At 37.4% G+C, this 18249-nt stretch overlaps 1 protein-coding gene across 4 annotated transcripts in view; it reads right to left on the bottom strand.

Moving 5' to 3' along the window:
* Positions 1 to 18249, bottom strand: part of LONP2 (lon peptidase 2, peroxisomal) — a 90105-nt gene that overhangs the window by 22908 nt on the left and 48948 nt on the right. For 3 of the 4 annotated variants that reach the window (XM_015873912.2, XM_015873911.2, XM_015873913.2), the window contains 7 exons: positions 17352 to 17412; positions 11869 to 12103; positions 10941 to 11072; positions 10090 to 10212; positions 9061 to 9224; positions 8258 to 8352; positions 5575 to 5833 (listed from right to left, as the gene is read on the bottom strand). In XM_015873912.2, the coding sequence (XP_015729398.1) occupies positions 5575 to 5833; positions 8258 to 8352; positions 9061 to 9224; positions 10090 to 10212; positions 10941 to 11072; positions 11869 to 12103; positions 17352 to 17412 (1069 nt within the window). Of the gene's footprint in view, positions 1 to 5574; positions 5834 to 8257; positions 8353 to 9060; positions 9225 to 10089; positions 10213 to 10940; positions 11073 to 11868; positions 12104 to 12949; positions 13247 to 17351; positions 17413 to 18249 lie in introns of those variants that run through there. The other variant, XM_015873910.2, reaches the window with a different exon arrangement.

Below are 18249 nucleotides of genomic sequence, written 5' to 3' on the forward strand. Positions count from 1 at the left end.
ATATGGCTTACAGGCATTTCACATGAACCAGTACAAGCATCTTTGTGTTGTATGAACCAGCAGAAGCAGATTTGAGAATTTTATCGATACAAACAGCAATTCCATTTTATATCCATACAGAGACATTCTTTGCTGCATTTATCACAGCCTCTTCTGCCTGAGCCCAACTAAACAAAATACAGTAATTAAGAATATAAAATGCTGGTCACTCAGAAGAAAGAGATGCATAAAGTGCTCAATTACATTTAGTGCTGAACTACAAGCACCTATCTCATGATCCTCCCAAAGCACATCCGCAGAACAGGCTGGCTTTACTGTAGGTTCTGCTTTCATATGGTCCAAAACAAAAAGGATGATGTTTAAAAGGATGAAATAAATACCATGGGAGTAATTTCAAAACATACTTTAAAAGTTCTTAAATATATTTTTAAAAAATAATTGATAAGAAAAAAAAAAAAAAAAACACCAAAAAAAGCCAAATCAGCCTCCAAACACAGAGCAAATAGCAAACAATGTCGGAGCCAGGTAATATTTAGCAAATGATGGGGGGGAAAAAAATGAAGTTACTGTATTTAATTGTGGATCCAAGCAAAGCTAAAGGTTGGTGACATCTTTTAAGCAGCCAGAAATGCAATAGAATTTCAGCTTGCCTACTGCCACCTTCACGAGACAGCTGCTAGAGACTGGAGCAGCCAGCACTACTTTGTCTCCTCACTGCCTTTGTGCAAAGCCTCATTCTGCAGTGAGTGCGTACACTCCTATCCACTGAGAACTATGCTACATCACATTGATTACCAACACAGAATCTGCACAGGGGAGCTATTATAATAGCATGTCACTTCAATCTCCATCTGCATACAGTCAACACTGCCAAAAGCATGGAAAGATCCTATAAAATGCTATAAAAAATTATGAGACTGAAACAGAGTTGAAGTTCACAGAAGTGAATCATTTAGTAGTTCAACGAAACTAATCATTGCAGCTATTTTCTGTTTTTACACAAGGTGCTTAATACACTAATAAGTAATTTTATATGTTTGGGCATATGAATTTTAGGATTAAAAATGCCTAGGTATCAATTTACTCCTCCCACATGTAACAGTCTAAGTCTTCAACACATGCTCATTTATTAGAGATGGATCTATTAGATGCTATTATCAGATCCAAGATCTCCAGGGTGAATAAAGAATGCTAATGTCAGTTGTAGAGTGACAACAAACCATAACCTAGTATTTTACATTGAAATCACAAACCTAGTTAAACCCGTTTTTATTCCTATCTGGTTATTATGGAACACAACTTGAGAGTCCTCTGTAAGACAGACTCCGCAGAAACTTATGTATGAAACCACTATTAATATATTAAAATTACAAGCAGATATGGCCATTTATCTGTCTGGACAATAACCTTTGCATCGTAACTTGTGAAAGTGAACACTGCTGTTTGTGAACAGCAGCCTCTGCCTATAAGGATGCTTAGTCATTACTTCCATTCTTTTAGCTACTGCTAAAAGGAAGAAAAACAGCATTCTAATCTTAGCATTTTGATACAAATGTGGCTTTGCTCATTATTTTGACACACAGTTTCCCTCCCTGCATTCAGCCTACAAAGAGAAATCAGCTGCTTTCCATTTGAGACAGGAAGTTGTGGACAATCTTGCTGGCACTCTCCTACGTAGCAACAAAAAACACCTTCACAGATCATACCAGATAAGGTCTGTAGTTCAGTAAACTTTCTACTTATTTTTAGATCAGTGAAAAGTCACCCCTTAAAAACACCCAGGCTGTAATTGGGAGGTACGTATCACAGGAAAGGCAGATGGGAAATTAACAGCTCTCCCAGTGTAAACCGGGAATGTTTATGAATCAGAACCCCTAAAGCAGTACTAGTATTACTGGTAAAAACATGATAATTTCTTCCCATTTTTCTAAAGACAAAAAAGTTCTAAGTTGTTTAAAATTACAGTGGTTTTCAAATCACAAAATTAGGAAAAGATAGAAGTTAACACCACCAAAGAAACTATTTATGAACTTACTTGCAGCAGGTTGGGGTTTGTTTTGGTGTTTTTTTTTTTTGCAAGGACAAAGGTGCACTTACTGTACATGTGTATCTATACTCTGCAGTCCTGGAACAAAGTTACTTTGCACAAGTAAAATCCTGGTTTGCTTTCTATCTAGCACAACAAGGCCTGTGCAAGCACACCTTTTCATGCACAGATGCACCTGAGCAAATACTCAGCACAGGACAAAACCAGAAGTAAACTATCCAAACTTCTAGAAACTGAAAAGTGCTGATAAGTATAAAAAATATTAAAAAATATACGTAAAAGCCTCACACAGAGGTGAGAGAAGGAAAAAAAAAAATCTCACCGGCACCACTATAAATAGTGCAGTGACATCTTTCCTTTTCAAAAATAGAAACCTGCTCACACGCAGTAGAGAAGATCACACAGTTCTTGCACAAAACAAATACCAGTACTGGGGAAATCTTAAACTTGGGGAAATTTTTGTCTAAAAACAACTATTTCAGAGCATCTTCTTTTGCTTTTATAAATACAAGTTATCAGTAAATGGAACAGCAAGCATTCACACAGGGTACAGATGAGTGGTAAATGCACGTCTGATACAGCAGTTCTGTTTTTGTACCAAGATGATGACTTCATTTTGAGAATGCAGCCCAGTAATATCTTTACCCAGTCAAAAATGACCCACGGAAGCCCCAGGTGCAGCCACACGATGCACACTTAAATGGAAAAGCAGGATGCCTGCAGACTGCCCAAGCTACACCTCCCCTAGAGCAGCACAGGGACTGAAACATCACTGCCCTCCATGCTGCAACACAAGATATTTTGTTTTGCTTGCTAAATCTATCACTGTGCTCCTTTCCCCTGCAAGTTACAACGAAATGAATGCTATTTCAGGTAATATCTGCTCGCAAGTGAAAATCATCCACAATTTCTTTTCCAGTGCATTAGTACATTTGGTATGCTTTGTAAATGTCTGGTACATTAGTAGATGCATACACTATCATTTTTCTGCAACATGAATAGAATGCTTAACTTAAGCCTTAAAGCCTAAAAAGGAGCTTTAAGTAGAAAAAGGAGGGATCCTAAAATACAATATTTAGAAAATAAGCCCACTTAAAAGTCGCACTCTGAGAAGAAGAGCACATGTCTTCTTGACTTTCAGACTGCTTCTGTAATTCCCTTCCATGATTGCCACCAGAAGCATAACATCGATTCACTAGACCAGGATTAACCTGGAGGATCTATTCATGAAAACAACATTATGGAAGGAAGATTACAGGAAAGCTACAGTTGTTAAATAATAAAATATTTGATAAAATCTAAGAAGAAGAAACAGAAAACAATGAAACAGAAACACAGAAAAAAAAAATCTGTATTCAACTGCTCGATTTTACTTAACATGAAACATTCAAAAGCAGTTGGTTACAAGGGACCAGTACCAACCACCACAAAGTCTGTCTTCTGCTACATGGCTAAAGAGGAACCACCTGGAACTCCTATTAATTCTAGATGGTAATTTGTCCATCTGGTCAAATCTAATTTTAAGTATTTATTTTATTAATAAAAATTAATTTCTAACATGCAAAAATACTACAACAGCAGCCAGAATCACCTGAATTTCTACCTTCTTAAAGTCATTATCACATGACCGCAGCTCCCCATGACAGAAGCAAACAAAAATACAAAGCAAAAAAAAACCCAAAAAACAAACAAAAAACAAACAAACAAAAAAAGACAAACAACAACAAAAAACAAACAAAAAACCCCCAAAAAACAAAAAACAAAGCTAAGAAATTACTGGCTATTAAGTAACAGCTGATGACAGTTCTACTTTCTTTCCATAATGTCTGCTCTGTATACACTGGTCTCTCTTTTAGAAAGGCTCAAGTTTTACTCAGCCCTGGAAGAAGTTCCTTAATGTCTGTAAACGCTTAGTATTCAACAACCCCTAGTGGATTCAATATCAAACAGCAACTTGTAGTAGCTGCATTATGCATGTTCTTACGATTCATACATTAAATAATTTGAAACATCAGAATTCTGACTTTGTAAACAGTGGCAGCTTATGAATTGCAAGGAATAAAACCCTGTGAAGAAGGGCAATTCTGCTTTTTTTTTCCATTAATGTCTAAGTAAATGGGCAAAAAGTCCAGATATTACAAAGGTTTACAAAACAATAAACCACACAGAGAGCTGCTATACACATAAAACTGATCGATTTAATCAAACATACGTACAACCTTACTCAGTTTTTAACTCCCAGTGGCTTCTGGATATGTTGATCAAACCTACCCTAAGAAAACCTCACAAATGATCATTCATGCCACAAACTCCAGGTGTAGTTCAGTGTGTCAAGTACAACAGTGCTATTTCAATGTTTCTTCTCCCACATTCTGGTCTAAAAAGTGATCAATAGTACATCAATAGTATATTAAACTCTGGATAGCCAGAAGTACATGCACAAGCATTTGAGTATGTTTCCCACTATGTCTTCTACATTCCTGTTAGTAGGGACTGCGAATGTGCAGTACTCTAATATATTCACACACTGAACTAGCTTACACAATGCTATGTCTGATACCACAAAATGAATTTTTGTTGGGCATTTAAGACTTCATTAAAATTAATACTGAAGTGGTAAAAATTCCAAGGTGCATTTTATGTTGTGAAAATAAAAAGGAGTAATTTGCAACTGGAACAACACTGACAGCACATTCTGATAGTTGATGCCAGTAGCACAGCCACTGGGCAAAAGTAACTGTTTACAGAGTATCAAAGAACTAATAGCTTTAATGTGCAGTAATGTACCAGCTGTTGTATGGAGAAATCACATGGTTTTACAGATCATTAGACTTACTTAATGGAACCAAAATCACTGCACTCCTGTTTAGTTGCTACTTACCTATGTTATCTACTCATTATTCTTCCAGCAGGGTATGGGAAACTGGCTAATTTAAACAATTCGTTTAGAAGTCTGAGAAGCAGATGTGTAAAGAGATAGAAATAAAAGAAAAAATAAGTCCCAAGGAAAGGGCATTGGACTCTTCTACCATAAGTGTCCCTGTACAAACATCCTTTTGAAATGGAAAAACAGTATACTAACATGGCTGAAATATTCTTAGTAACTCAGCTGCTATTCTCCAGCAACTTAAGGATCGCTCTGTTTTTACTCTGGTTCTAGTAACAAACATGGTTATGAAATAATGTGTTGTTAGTCATACGCTATTTCATTTAACTGAATCTTTGCACTCCTCCTACAGTTTGAAAAATCTTAATCACAGTGCCAAAAAAACCTGAAGATGAAATGATTTAGAAATATAAAGGCAGTTTTAATCCCAAGCATATGAAGTCCACGTGTCTTGGATCTTGCCACAGTTCTAGAGCCAGGTATGATTATTCCATTCTCCACTTAGAATAAAAAAGCAGGAGCAGAAAAGAATAAAGAACAAACCTCAACAGTGAATGTCCACTCTCAAGAACAATGAAAAGAATCAGTATGTTCTGTAATAAAATAATAAACTACTTGTAATAAAAAACGAAATACATACCTATGGCCTCGGATATCAGATTGATCACAGACACCTCCTAAAGCAATTCTGTGGAATTCTCGTCCCAAAGTCTTTGCAATCGATCTCCCGACACTGGTTTTGCCAACTCCTGGGGGTCCCACAAAACAAAGAATGGGTCCCTTGAGGTTGTTTTTAAGCTGCCTGACAGCTAAGTACTCCAAAACTCTTTTCTTCAACTTCTCCATAGCGTAATGATCGTTATCCAGAAGAATTCGAGCTGCACGAATTTCAAGGCGATCTATCAATCGTTAACAACAGAAAGAATATCACCACATTTACCTTTAGCAATGGAAACAATTCTACTGTGTAATAGAAATAACCACATTTTCATACACGTTTATCAGAGTAATTCACCCAGCACTCACATTTACATTGCACACAACATTTTGCTAAAATAATTATAAGCTTTATTTCTTTAAGAAATAAACACAAGCTAAAGAGATCACTCTGTGGATAAGAGAATTAACAACAAAAAATGAAACACTCTCTCATTGTGACAGATTTAAAATCTGGTTCAAATTATCTTAATATCTGTCCTGAAACAGCAACTGAACAACATGCACATTTGTCAGAATCCATCATCTCACAGATGGCATCTGAAAACGTAAAGTCTTATCAAAAGGTAAATTCAATCCTATATCTTCATTGCCCATTTACGTTACAGTCTGTTATTATCTCATAAGGCTTGAATGGCAGGCATTGCTAGCTAAATACTACAAGTGACTGCACTGTGCAAAACACCCATGTGATACTAGGACTGGAAAAGTTTAGTTTTTACAGTTGCCATAATTTGAGATAAATTGACATGCATAATAAAAGGAGTTTAACTACTGCTTTAGACAGAGCAGGAATTTCTGGCACAAAGCAGCTGTCTCTGCTCTATAACATAAACGGGAAAACAGAATGAAATGAAGCCCACCAACTCTGTGGAAACCTGTCAGCTTCTATGCACTGCAGATGCAAACCCCTCATCCCAATAACTGTGTGTATTTCACTCACAGACAGCTACTACTACATTCCCATATTCTACCATGTAATTCTTTATAATGAACAACTGAATAAAAAAGTAATTAATGATACTAACTTCCCAGGTCTTTTTAATTGTATTTTCCATTTACATTTGTTTTTATTCTCTTTACCCATGAAGTCCAAAGCATCACTCATCTGAGTAGTTCTGCAAGACTGAAGAGCAAATTCGTGCAAGAGGATACAAGCGTCAACAAACTCTTCACCCACTCTGTGGCTTTTTGACTGATACTGACAAACGTAGTCAGATCTTTTTACCATTCAGTCATTAAAGAAAATATTTGTAAGTAGATTTGTGGACATGCTAGGCTCTAATTCAAAAAGGTCAACATTTGTCACCATGTGCACTAAGAAGGCAAAAGACAGACATGCTACTGCTGGTGTGCACATTCTTTAAAAAGTAGATTGTTGTAAATGCCATCCAAACCTTCACTCTTCAGAACACTTCTGGGAAGTATTTCTGCCCAATGAATCTACTTGTGCTGGTCTACACTTTCCTTGATCTCCATTTCTGCACCCTATTCCTATATAAGCAATATCAATTTCTGTTCAAAGATTTGGAATCAATGGTAAAAGGTTGAGATGATGCTTTTTTTTTTTTTTTTTTTTTTCTGTTTACCCGAAGTTTTAACTATGAAAATTAACAACTTTGCTTTTTCATCCTCTTGTTCTTTAACAAACTTGATCAACATGAGACATACCAGAACCTTCTTCAGGAACATTTAAGCTACAGAAACGTAAAAAGTTTTTTTGTTTGATGTAAGAGATGTAATTAGCAGCAGTTTTCTTTGTGGGTTTTTTTTTTCTTTTTTTTTAACAGAACAATACCGTTATTTGATGTGAAAAAACCTCCCCTAAGCAGCTTTCCAGGGTGACAACTCCAGATTCAATTTTTCCAAAAACAGATCACAAATACAACTATTAAATACCATCATCCAGTACAGTCTCTGAAGCAGAGACATCTCAATCACTACTGCTGAATATGCTATGAATGTGATCACAGTGAGACATGGAAACAAGAAAATAATCAGTTTGATTATTAGTGTTATTATTATTAGCCTGCTTGAGACTAATAAAAAAATTTAAGGGGAAAACAATTCCAGTGTTTCACTCTAGTAAGAAAAATCTAAAAACCCACCATTCTGAGAAGCACAGTATAGATTTGTTTATTACTGTTTCACTGTGTTGCCATAGTAATACGACATGATTTAATTAATCCTACCTGAAATGCAGTTAGCAAAAAAAAAACACAACTCCCATAAAGACTTGCTTAATATAATACAACCTCTTTGAAAACACACCTACTGCACTGTGATGTAATCACATTTCTGTTTTTGGAATAACAAAGTATGCAATAGCAGAGATTGCAAGTAATAATGCTGCCATTTCATAGATATTACTTCTTTAACTCACATTTTTGGGCATACAACTGTGTTACGTGGGCTATTCAGGATACAGACCTTTATTTAAACATGGTAAACTGCAAGACTTGAGTAGCACTAATAGCACTTTACTATGAGACAATGAAAAAAAAATTTGGAATAGAGATCTAAGTACATTCTTCTGTCTTTACATCATAGCTACTTGTCCTAAAATGTCTGTGCAAAAGACAGTCAACAGTAACAGAAGGATTTACCTTTCGTACTCTTGTTCCATGGCAGTTCTACCATAAGTTCCAAATAATTTCTTGTTAATGCATATTCTGGCATTGACTGAGGCATCTTCTTCAATCTGTAAGTACATGCATAGAATTCATAAGGCTAATGGGGAACTACCTGCAAACTAAGACATTCTTTTGCACTAAAAAAGATTTAGCAAACCCTTTCACATCCCAACACCTGTAATACTAAAAAATTCACTAATACATCAACTACAAGATTTGTCTTTGCATAATGATAGCTTATTCATATGATATTCACAGAAAAAAACAAATACCATCTTCCAAAGCATACACTGCATTCAAAATGCATGCACCACAGCATATCTATATAAGTACATATACATATGCATATACACACACAGTATCACCAGCGAAGTTGTTAATGTTCATATCATCACTGATACCAGTTATACGCTCACAGAGAAAGGAACAAAGAATCAATGTGCAGATCACTTTTCTCATTAATTATTAACAACTGTGGTGTTATTTGTCCCCTCTCCTTTTCTTTTGAAGTATTCACTTCATAACATAGAGATCTAGAGCTTGCAGTTTAAAGCTGTATTAATTCATAAGTCACATGTGAATGGCTTCTTAGTTGTCACCATCTCTGATGTTCCAAGATGAGGAAATTTGGAAGCAAAATAGCAACACATTAATAAGCCTCTAAAAATTATTTCCAAAACACAACCAGTACAAATATATCATTAAGTAAAATGTTAATGCAAGATTTATTCTAAAAATATATTAGGAAAAGAAACTGCCATTTCCAATTCTCCTACCTCTTTATTTCCTTAAGACAAACTTTAAAAGCTTGTTCTGACATACTGGAAGTTCTAATCTTTTTCTCAAGCATGACAACATCATCATGATCTTCCTCCTCCTCCTCATCTTCTGTGGTGCTTGGAATATGATTGATTCTTCTATTAGGACGAATGGCTACAACCTGTGGAACAAGTAACAGAGAGTAGCACCACAATTTTTGTTTTTTTTTAAATAAGGTGAGTACTTGGACTTTGAAAGGAAACCATGAGGAAAACATGCAAGGATTTGGGAGAAACTACTTAGCAGAATAAGCCCAACATTTTAAATCCAATAAATAGTTAAACAAAGTGTTAATGGTACTACTTTAAAAAGTTACAGTTCTTATTTTCCTGTATTTATTTGCTAAGTTCATTTGTCAACCACCATAATCTAGTAGGTAACAGAAAACAAAAACAGAATTGAATAAGTTATTCTGATACTTTGAAAAGCTGGCACTGCAGCCCATCTTATTAGGTGGGCTGAGCAAAATATTTACAAGCAAGTAATCTCTCTTACTCTTTTTCTTAATTATTTCTTATTTGCTAAATTGTACACGTACAATTAGATGCAGCAAAAGTGCAGCCTGTCACAGTTAAGCAAACTACATTTCACAACACACATTAATTATCCATATTTCAAAAGCTGTGATTCACCTTTAAAGGTATTAATAAATTGCACACCTTGTATAAACATGCAAATATCATGCAAGTTAAGGCTATCAAATGATTCTTTAATGGAACCTGAGCACTTATTTGAGATCAGAAAGTGCTCAGATGAAATAAATGATGCCCAGACAGCTTTAAAAAAAAAGTTTTCTTTTTCAGATGTCTCAACAGCTGAATTTGCAAGCTGGGTGTTCTTCACTGACACAGCCTGAGCGCTAAATACTACAGCCACAAGTTAAAACCTTACATAGACTACAGTTACATGCTTTCATTAGCCTTTTTAAAAGTGCATCATTATACTTATGTGTGACGCTTTAGAGTCCCAGATTTTAAGGTCCGTACCCTTTTATCATCATCCTGTTTGGGCTTTCTTGTTTTCTGAAGAAGCTTCAGTCCTTCAATTTGTCTAACAAGCAATGGTATAGTCATCTTGAACCTTTCCTCCAGCCTAACCGCATCTAGAATCTAAGAGCAAGGAGTTAAGAGAGGCCAACAAATTCACATTAATGGTTCATCACTGAAGAGAAGAGGTACACACGAGATGTCATCACAGTCTTTTGATCAGAGTTATCAATTAAGGGAATTTGGGATTTGGGGAAAAAAAAGAAGTATCAATAAAAGAATACAGCATACAAAACCTAGTTTCAAGGTTTGGACAGCAAAACTACAAAGTAATTCCAAAATACCAAAAAATATATAATTTTTTATCCTCTTTAAATTGTCTTTTTCTTTTGGTTACATTTTTGGAACACACTGCCCAGTGAAGTCATGGTTGCCCTTACACTGGTGGGTGCCAGTTCAAAGCCAGGCAGGACAGGACTTTGGGCAACGTGGTTTAGGCTATAGGATGTGTCCCTGCCTACAAAAAGGACACTGGAACTAGATGATCTTAAAGGTCTCTTTCAACCCAAAACATTCTATGAAATCCAGGCTTGGATTTCATTCAGTTAAATGAACAATTTCTCACACTATCTACATTCATTTAGCTTTTAAGTGAACTCTGATGTAAAGGTACGTAGAATGATATTTGAAGCAAGAGGATAAAACCTTTTAAAAAGTATTTCTGCTTGATTGTAACAGAAATACTTTCTGGCACAATACTAGCACCACCTATCAAAATTACCCTAAAACTGATCATAACTATACAAATGTAGCAAATACTTCGCCCTCAGAACAGTTTAAGGACACAATACCTGAAGCTTCTCTTGGTTGGATGTACGGATGATTGAAGTCAGTATATCTGGCAAAGCTTCCCTAGGCAGATTATCCAGAAGACGTCTCAGCTTTGCAACTGCAGGAACAGACATATCCAGCATCTCAACCAACTGTAAGGAACACACAGTGAACAATATTCAGAGTTGTTGGATGTTTCTTTTTTTTAAGCAAGTATGACTTAAAAAGCATTGCATCTTTAAGAATGAAACATGCATAAATGCTTTGCCAAAAATGTTCTGTGGAGAAAAATTTACACATAGAAGAGGAACAGGCATCTAAGACTCTGGGCTTTACACTAGTCCATGAAGTTCATCACTGTTCCGAGTGCTTTTTTCAATGCCTACATCTTCTATTCCCTCTCAAATACCCTGATTAAAACTCAACCCATTTACCTCCTCCTGTACCTCCTTTAAACACTAGATTTATTACACCTGAGAACATGTGTTTATGAAGTCTCTATTCAAGTGTGCATTTTTCTCATTTAATAATATAGTTTCAAAAATCCATTATATGTACCATGAATTTTAGAAAAAAACACTTTCCTAAAAGCAATATATACACACACACATATATAAGTGTTTTGTTTTTTACTATAACGTACTTACAGTACCAGCACATACAAACTACTATAAAGTTATTGTATTGTTAACTGTTAGATTCATCCTGAAATGAACTGCATTGAGACCCTCAAAAACAATATGGAAATCTCAAGCCATACCAAAGACAATACTTCTCCAGAAGAACTGAAATCTTACTTTCACTAAAAGATGTGAGAAGTACAAAGAGAGAAGAGCAAACAGAAAAAAAAAAAAAAAGAAGAAGCAGCAAACTGGAAAAAAAAAAAAAAGCAGCAAAATATGTGTGTCTGTACACTGATTTAAAATAAACAGGATTAAACCAATTTACCTGCACAGCATATTTGTAGAACTGTTCTGACAGCTCTCCAAGTTCCTCCTCAGATTTATGCTGATTTGTAAACTGCTCAAGTCGATCCAACTGCTCAACTTCCGCAACAGGGTACGGCTTCTCCTTCAGCAGCTGCAGTATCTGGAACCGGCAGAGGCCCGTCACCAGCAGCGTATAATGTGGCTTGGGCCAGTTGCTACCAACCACCTGAACTGCCAAAGCAGCAGTGCCAATCCTGAAACCAGATCAAACCTTCGTATTATTTGTCACCTTCCACAGAATGTTTAACGTGCCCCTCATGTGAAGCAACCTCGTGGGTCATAATTGTTCCTCATCAGCAATGGTAACCACGTCAGAGGATTTCCTTTATGACGGAAACCAATGACACCATGCCTTGAAATTTATAAATCCAACAAGCCAACTGAAATATGAATGATGGCAATACAACACATACATCCCAGCTGGAGAACTGCAATTTTTTTCATAAATAGATTATTGGGTCTTGGAACAGGAACAGAACACTCGTATTTCTGCTCAAACTCTACACATCAGAAAAATAGGTCTCTATAATTTACAGTTTACAAGTTTTCTAGCAAAACCAGTCTATATAATTTCAGTTTACAAGTTTTCTAGCAAAACTGCCTGTTTTATGCAAAACTAACGTTTTAGATCGCATTTATTTGAACAAACTGTTTAAGCAGAATTAAACTGCAAAACCTTACTAAATCCACTGTTGGAACTAAGTTTTGCACAGAACACAGCACATTAAATTTACACACAGTTGATCCCACATAAATACAATTAGATTTCACTTCAAGTAAACCGAATCTCCCACCTTACTTTTATTTCACAAAGTAACGAACTTCTATCACTAATAACTTTCTATCTCTAATAAGCTGTGCAGCCCTAATTACCCCGAACTGCTCTCTAGGATCGCGTTACTGTCCCCTCGGTCTCGCCCAGCAGCAGACCCGCACGGTGCTGCCCCCTCCCCACGCCTACAAGCTCCCCCGACCCAGCGCCGCACGGAGGTACCGACGCGACCCCCGAGGGCCACTAGAGCAGGGCGAGGCGGCGGCACCTGTGCAACGAGGGCAGGTCGTCACAGTCGGACGTGGGGTCGCTGGTGTTGGGGATGACGCCGATGATGGTGCTGCGTAGCGAGGTGCCCTTCAGCAGCCGGCTGCGCACCAGCTGCATGTTGCGCGGCGAGTCCACGCTCGTCCGCATGGTCGAGCCGGGCAGCAGGACGCCCTCATGGGTGAGCAGCAGCGGCAGCCGGCTGGGGATCTGGATGGCGCTGCCCGCCGCCATGGCTGTCTCGCTGCTTCTCGGAGCCCCGCCCCGCTACGGGCACCCGGTAGGGACAGGACCAGGACCAGGACCAGGACCGGACCGGGATCGGGACCGGGCCGGGCACAGCGCGCTGCCGGGCATCGCGTGGAGACTCCCCGCCCCAGCGGGACCCTGCCGGGCACAGCGCCTACAGCCCCCAGCACAGGATATAAGATCCTGTGGGCCGCTCGAGGACAGCTCAGTGCTGCGGCTGGCGCTACCAGCAGATGGCAGGCGAGCACTTACAGTGCCAGCATCCCTGAATAAGGCTCTGCTGTGCCTAACTCAGTTACATGACATGACCAGGCTCTGAGCACTCAGGCCTACAGCAAGCGCAGATGAACAAGCAGAGTACAGAAAGCACAGCAGCATCCCCCCCCCTTTTTTTCTTCCTTCTCCTTCCCTATTCTCCACTGGAGAAAAGAGGTTCAATATCCATATTGCATAACATAATGAGCTGCATTAGCCAAGCCCATGTTAATCACTGACTTATTAGCTATGCTTTGAACAAAGGTAACCCTGTACAGAGGTGAAATCTCAGTAGCAAGGCATGTGTTTACACCAGCTGACCATCTGAAATGCACGAGCACAGCTGCAGGCAGAAGCTCGCTGAGTCATGCAGCCTGTTAAAAGCTTAACACTGTCAGCGGTAGGGTAACAAGGTAGATGGGAATAAGTATGATTAAATGCAACAAAACTACAGTCGAGAAAAATATCTTCTCTCTGCAGCAACCACGTTAACTTAAAAAGAACCCAGAATGAATCCCTGTGATCATCAGAATGAGCTCAGATCATTCTTGAGAAGTCTGAAACATATATTTGGGTGATTTAAAACCCCGTATTGTACTGCACAAATGTAGTGTCCAGTGCCCACCTTGATTAGGATGTTTATGTAGAGTTTTACTGCTCCTAATAGGCATTTTTTTGTTTAAATAGAACTGGGTCACACCTGAGCAACAGCTCTTCTCAAGTGTTTTCTCAAGGTGCTGAACTTCTCGACACCTGGAGAAACAGACCAGAATTAAGATATTTAGAGAATTTTGTGCCTCCATCCCAGAGACTTCAGATCAGAAGGGGCAGCTGCTGTGTGATCTGACCTCTGAATCTCACTAGCAACTTCTCCATCTAGTCCACAGTATCTGAGATGCACTGTATTTTCTGGAGAGGAATTTAACCTTGACTTAAAGACTTACTGAAATGGAGAAGCTACCACCTCTACAGCTACGTGTTTTAATAGCTGATTACACGGTTACAATCTGCACCTTGCTAGTAACCACGGCTTCTTAAGACTGGTTTCTGCTGCATCTTTATCTAACAGATTGAAGAGATGCTGACTATGAGAAAAACCCTTCCTCTATGCACACTACCAATAGCCCACTATCAAGTCACCACTTGACTTTCTTTGGGTGAAGCTGCTTTGATGAGCATATTTCTGATGTTTTAATGTGATTTAGTCCTATTTAAAACATATACAGGCCATAACTGGCATTTCAGTGGTAGTCTCACAACCATCATATAAAGGGGGAATATCAGTTTCAGTCTGATATTCTCATAAAATCAAGACAGAAGTTTCTAGGCATCACTTCACACAGCTTACACACTAATACTATGGGATGAATGCAGCACAAATCTAACTGATGGAGATGTGTATCGCCATGATGCAGTACAAGAGACTGCATGTGATACCAGGTGGTATGGAGCACCTATGATTCCCACCTCATAGATCTATGCTGATCATCTGAGCTCTGCAGTCTCCTGCTCCCAACTCTCCCAAGCCAGACTGACACAACAACAAGACCTCAGGGAATTTTCATTGACTAAACAAATCCATACTGCTTTATATCCCAGCTCTGCAAGGTAAAAAACCTCATTCACATTAAGCACATAAATAGTCCCGTTAATATCTTTCAAAGATTGAAAGGACAGCAATGATTTCTTTGAGCTTCCTAACAAGATCATTCTAATCCTTTTGCAAAACTGATCTTCTGCATGACATATCTTCAAACACATTTGTGAATTGCTTATTTTACACCTGTAAAACTCACTTCAGTTACACCCCTCTCCCCCAGTTCAGCTCTAATTCTTCTCCCTTCATGAACAAGATAATTCAGTAGCTCCATAAAACATGATTGAGGTACTTCACACTGGAGGCCTGAGATCAGTACCTGCTGCTGAAACACCATGCCTCAGGCGTGCAGTGTATCAGCAGAATGACAGTGAAAAGAACTCAGGATCTTTAATCTGGAATTCTCCACTTGGCACAGATCTGATCTGATTTCCTTTGCATCACATATATCTCAATCCAAATTCCTTGCTCCCAGCTGAATGATGGAGGCATTTATTTTAAGGCACAATATAAATAAACTTGAGCCTCACTTCTCACTATTAATTTTCACAAGCACTAGTGACTTTAAAATAAATGAAGACATTTTGTTCATAATCAAGTTGCATAAAAAGACTGTTTAAATTAACGTAACTCAACCAAACCTTTATGCTAATTGTGAAAAAAAAACAAACAAACAAAAAAACCACAAAAAAACCCACAGAAAAACCTGTCTATAAAAAAGTATTTATGGCCAGTTTAAAAAAATATTTTAATAGAATAAATATAGTCATTAACTATATAATATAATATTAACTGTACTATAAAAATTACATTGAAACTTGAGCATTTTGAAATGAATAAACAAAAATTCTAACAATGGGAATTCAAAAATATTAGAGTGGTATCAATACTTACCTTTTTCTCCAAAATCATCATTCTCTGAGCTTTAACAGGCAGGAATATATATCTATGCACCCTACCCCAAGTACTGCTGGATTCCTCACACAGTCCTTATCTAGGTTGCCTTACACCAGACAGCCAAGCAATAAACAGCACAAGAGCAAACAGCTCAGCTGGAACAGCAAGCATGCTAATTCACCAGCTGGTTGATGTCAAATTCAAGTGATAATGGCCGAGTTCTCCCTGGTTTTTCCTAGTAGGAGAATAAAGAGAATCTCTGCAGTCTGGACACTGCTTTTGTGTAGTGCTTTTAGATACGTCAACACTGAAATGCTTTAGAAGAGCTTTACAATTTATTAGCACCTGCAATTTGGAAAGACTTGATAGCTATATAACATGCTCAAGTAGTTTTCCTTTTAAAAATTGATGGCTTCTTTATTCTTATTGACCTACTTTGCATTTCTGAAAATTTGCATTGTCAAGTACTTAAAGCCTTCAACTGGAACATACCAGCTATGTGTTGTACATACACCAATTTGCATTTGAAACACATTTCCATTATTTTGCACCCACTGTTATTGTTTGGAAATAATATTTACCATTAGTTTAAAGTGGGAGTCATTTAAAACAAAGAAAATACAGCTATAGCAAATATGACTTCATAGATGCATACAAACATTAAGCCACTTTGCATGTTGATTGTTTTTACTAAGGTTGTGCATCTTTGATATGTTGCATGTTTCAGAGTTACTGGTACCTTAACTAGCCCATCAGTCCTAATACCATTTATTTTTCTATTGACTAGATGTCAGTTATTAACAATAATTTTTCAGTCCTTCTATTCCAAATCAATAGTCTTAAGACCTTGAAGAGCACCCAATAACAGTACTTTGACATTGCCTATATAAAAAGTGAAAGCTCTATCTATATGAAATTAGCCTTCTCCAGTGGCTCATTATCTGAGGGCAAATGCAAGTGATCCTGTCTTTTTAAAAGTCAGGAAAGAGGTACAAGTCATTTCTGCAGCTGCATATTCTGAAGACATTTCTTCCTTGGAGGTTGTGGTAGAAGTTTCAAATGTGTGAGTTCTGTAGAGGCCAACCTCATCACCTGTTTGAATTTGTTTGCAAAACTGAATTGTAAAATAATACATCTTTAAATGTTAAAAACACTGTTCTAACCAACATCATCCACTATTAAGCTTCCACACGATATGGACTCATAGCCTATTTATGTTTCATTGCCTCTCAAATAAATTCTCTTTTGCAGAAAATATGCATTTACTTTCGATTCTTCTGCCTCTTCACTGACAACCCCCACTGTTCACAAGCCCTCACTAAAGGTCCTGCAGCTATGTTATAAGATGATACTCAATCTGTCATCAGACGTAACATTTCTCATAATGTTTTCATTTTATACTTACAGATTGTTTGATGCAGTGGTGTTCTGTAGGAATTCTTTCTTGCTAGTCTCCACTGCTGTGTCTGAGAATGAAAGAGGAAACAAAAAACTGTCAATTTCCTTTTCAAATTCTCTGTCTACAAGAACTGAGCTTCTCTTAACAAACATATAATCTGCTTCCCATTGCAACAAAATACTTAAGCATACTGCTTTAAGATGTAAACTGTTGTTTAGAATTAATCCAACCTGTTTTTTTATACATCGGTTAATAGAAAGAATAAAGAATATGCAAGACTAGTACAGTTTAAAGGACTTACTGTTAGGATTTTGCAATAGAGATAGAACAGTGCAGATTTAGCATTCTTACTAGGTGAGAGATTTTATAAATATAGGGATTCCATTCCCTATGCACAAGATGAACCACACAAATCAACCGTTCATTAGATTATTTCCCATTAGATTATTTTTAGCATATGCTCTTCCAAGTGCTGCATGCACTCTGATGATTCCTGGCCTCCCAGCAGCTTGGCTTGCATCATCAACTCTTCACAAATCTTTAAAATACTGTACTAGGAAGTAAAGTTACGTAAGCTATTCAAAAGCTATAACAGAATGTAACTTAACTGGATTTATAAGTTCATTTGTTTTTAACATCTAATTTTTCCCACATTAGTTTTGCAGAGGAAATTTTAAAATCTGTTGTGTTTTTTTTCTTTTTTTTTTAATGCAGGCTCTGTATTATATACCCTTAATCATTCTTTCTTCACAGAAAAGAATCTGATTTTTCACATCAAGCTTGATGAAAAAGCTACCAGCTGGTTATGCAAGTTCAGCACATGGAACAGATGCCAAGAATTAATGGCAGAACATTAGTGACTAAGAGAGCATGAGACCTTTTGGAAATTTGTAAAGCTGTGAAT

The sequence above is a fragment of the Coturnix japonica genome, chromosome 11, assembly GCF_001577835.2.
Source record: "Coturnix japonica isolate 7356 chromosome 11, Coturnix japonica 2.1, whole genome shotgun sequence".
NCBI lineage: Eukaryota > Metazoa > Chordata > Aves > Galliformes > Phasianidae > Coturnix > Coturnix japonica.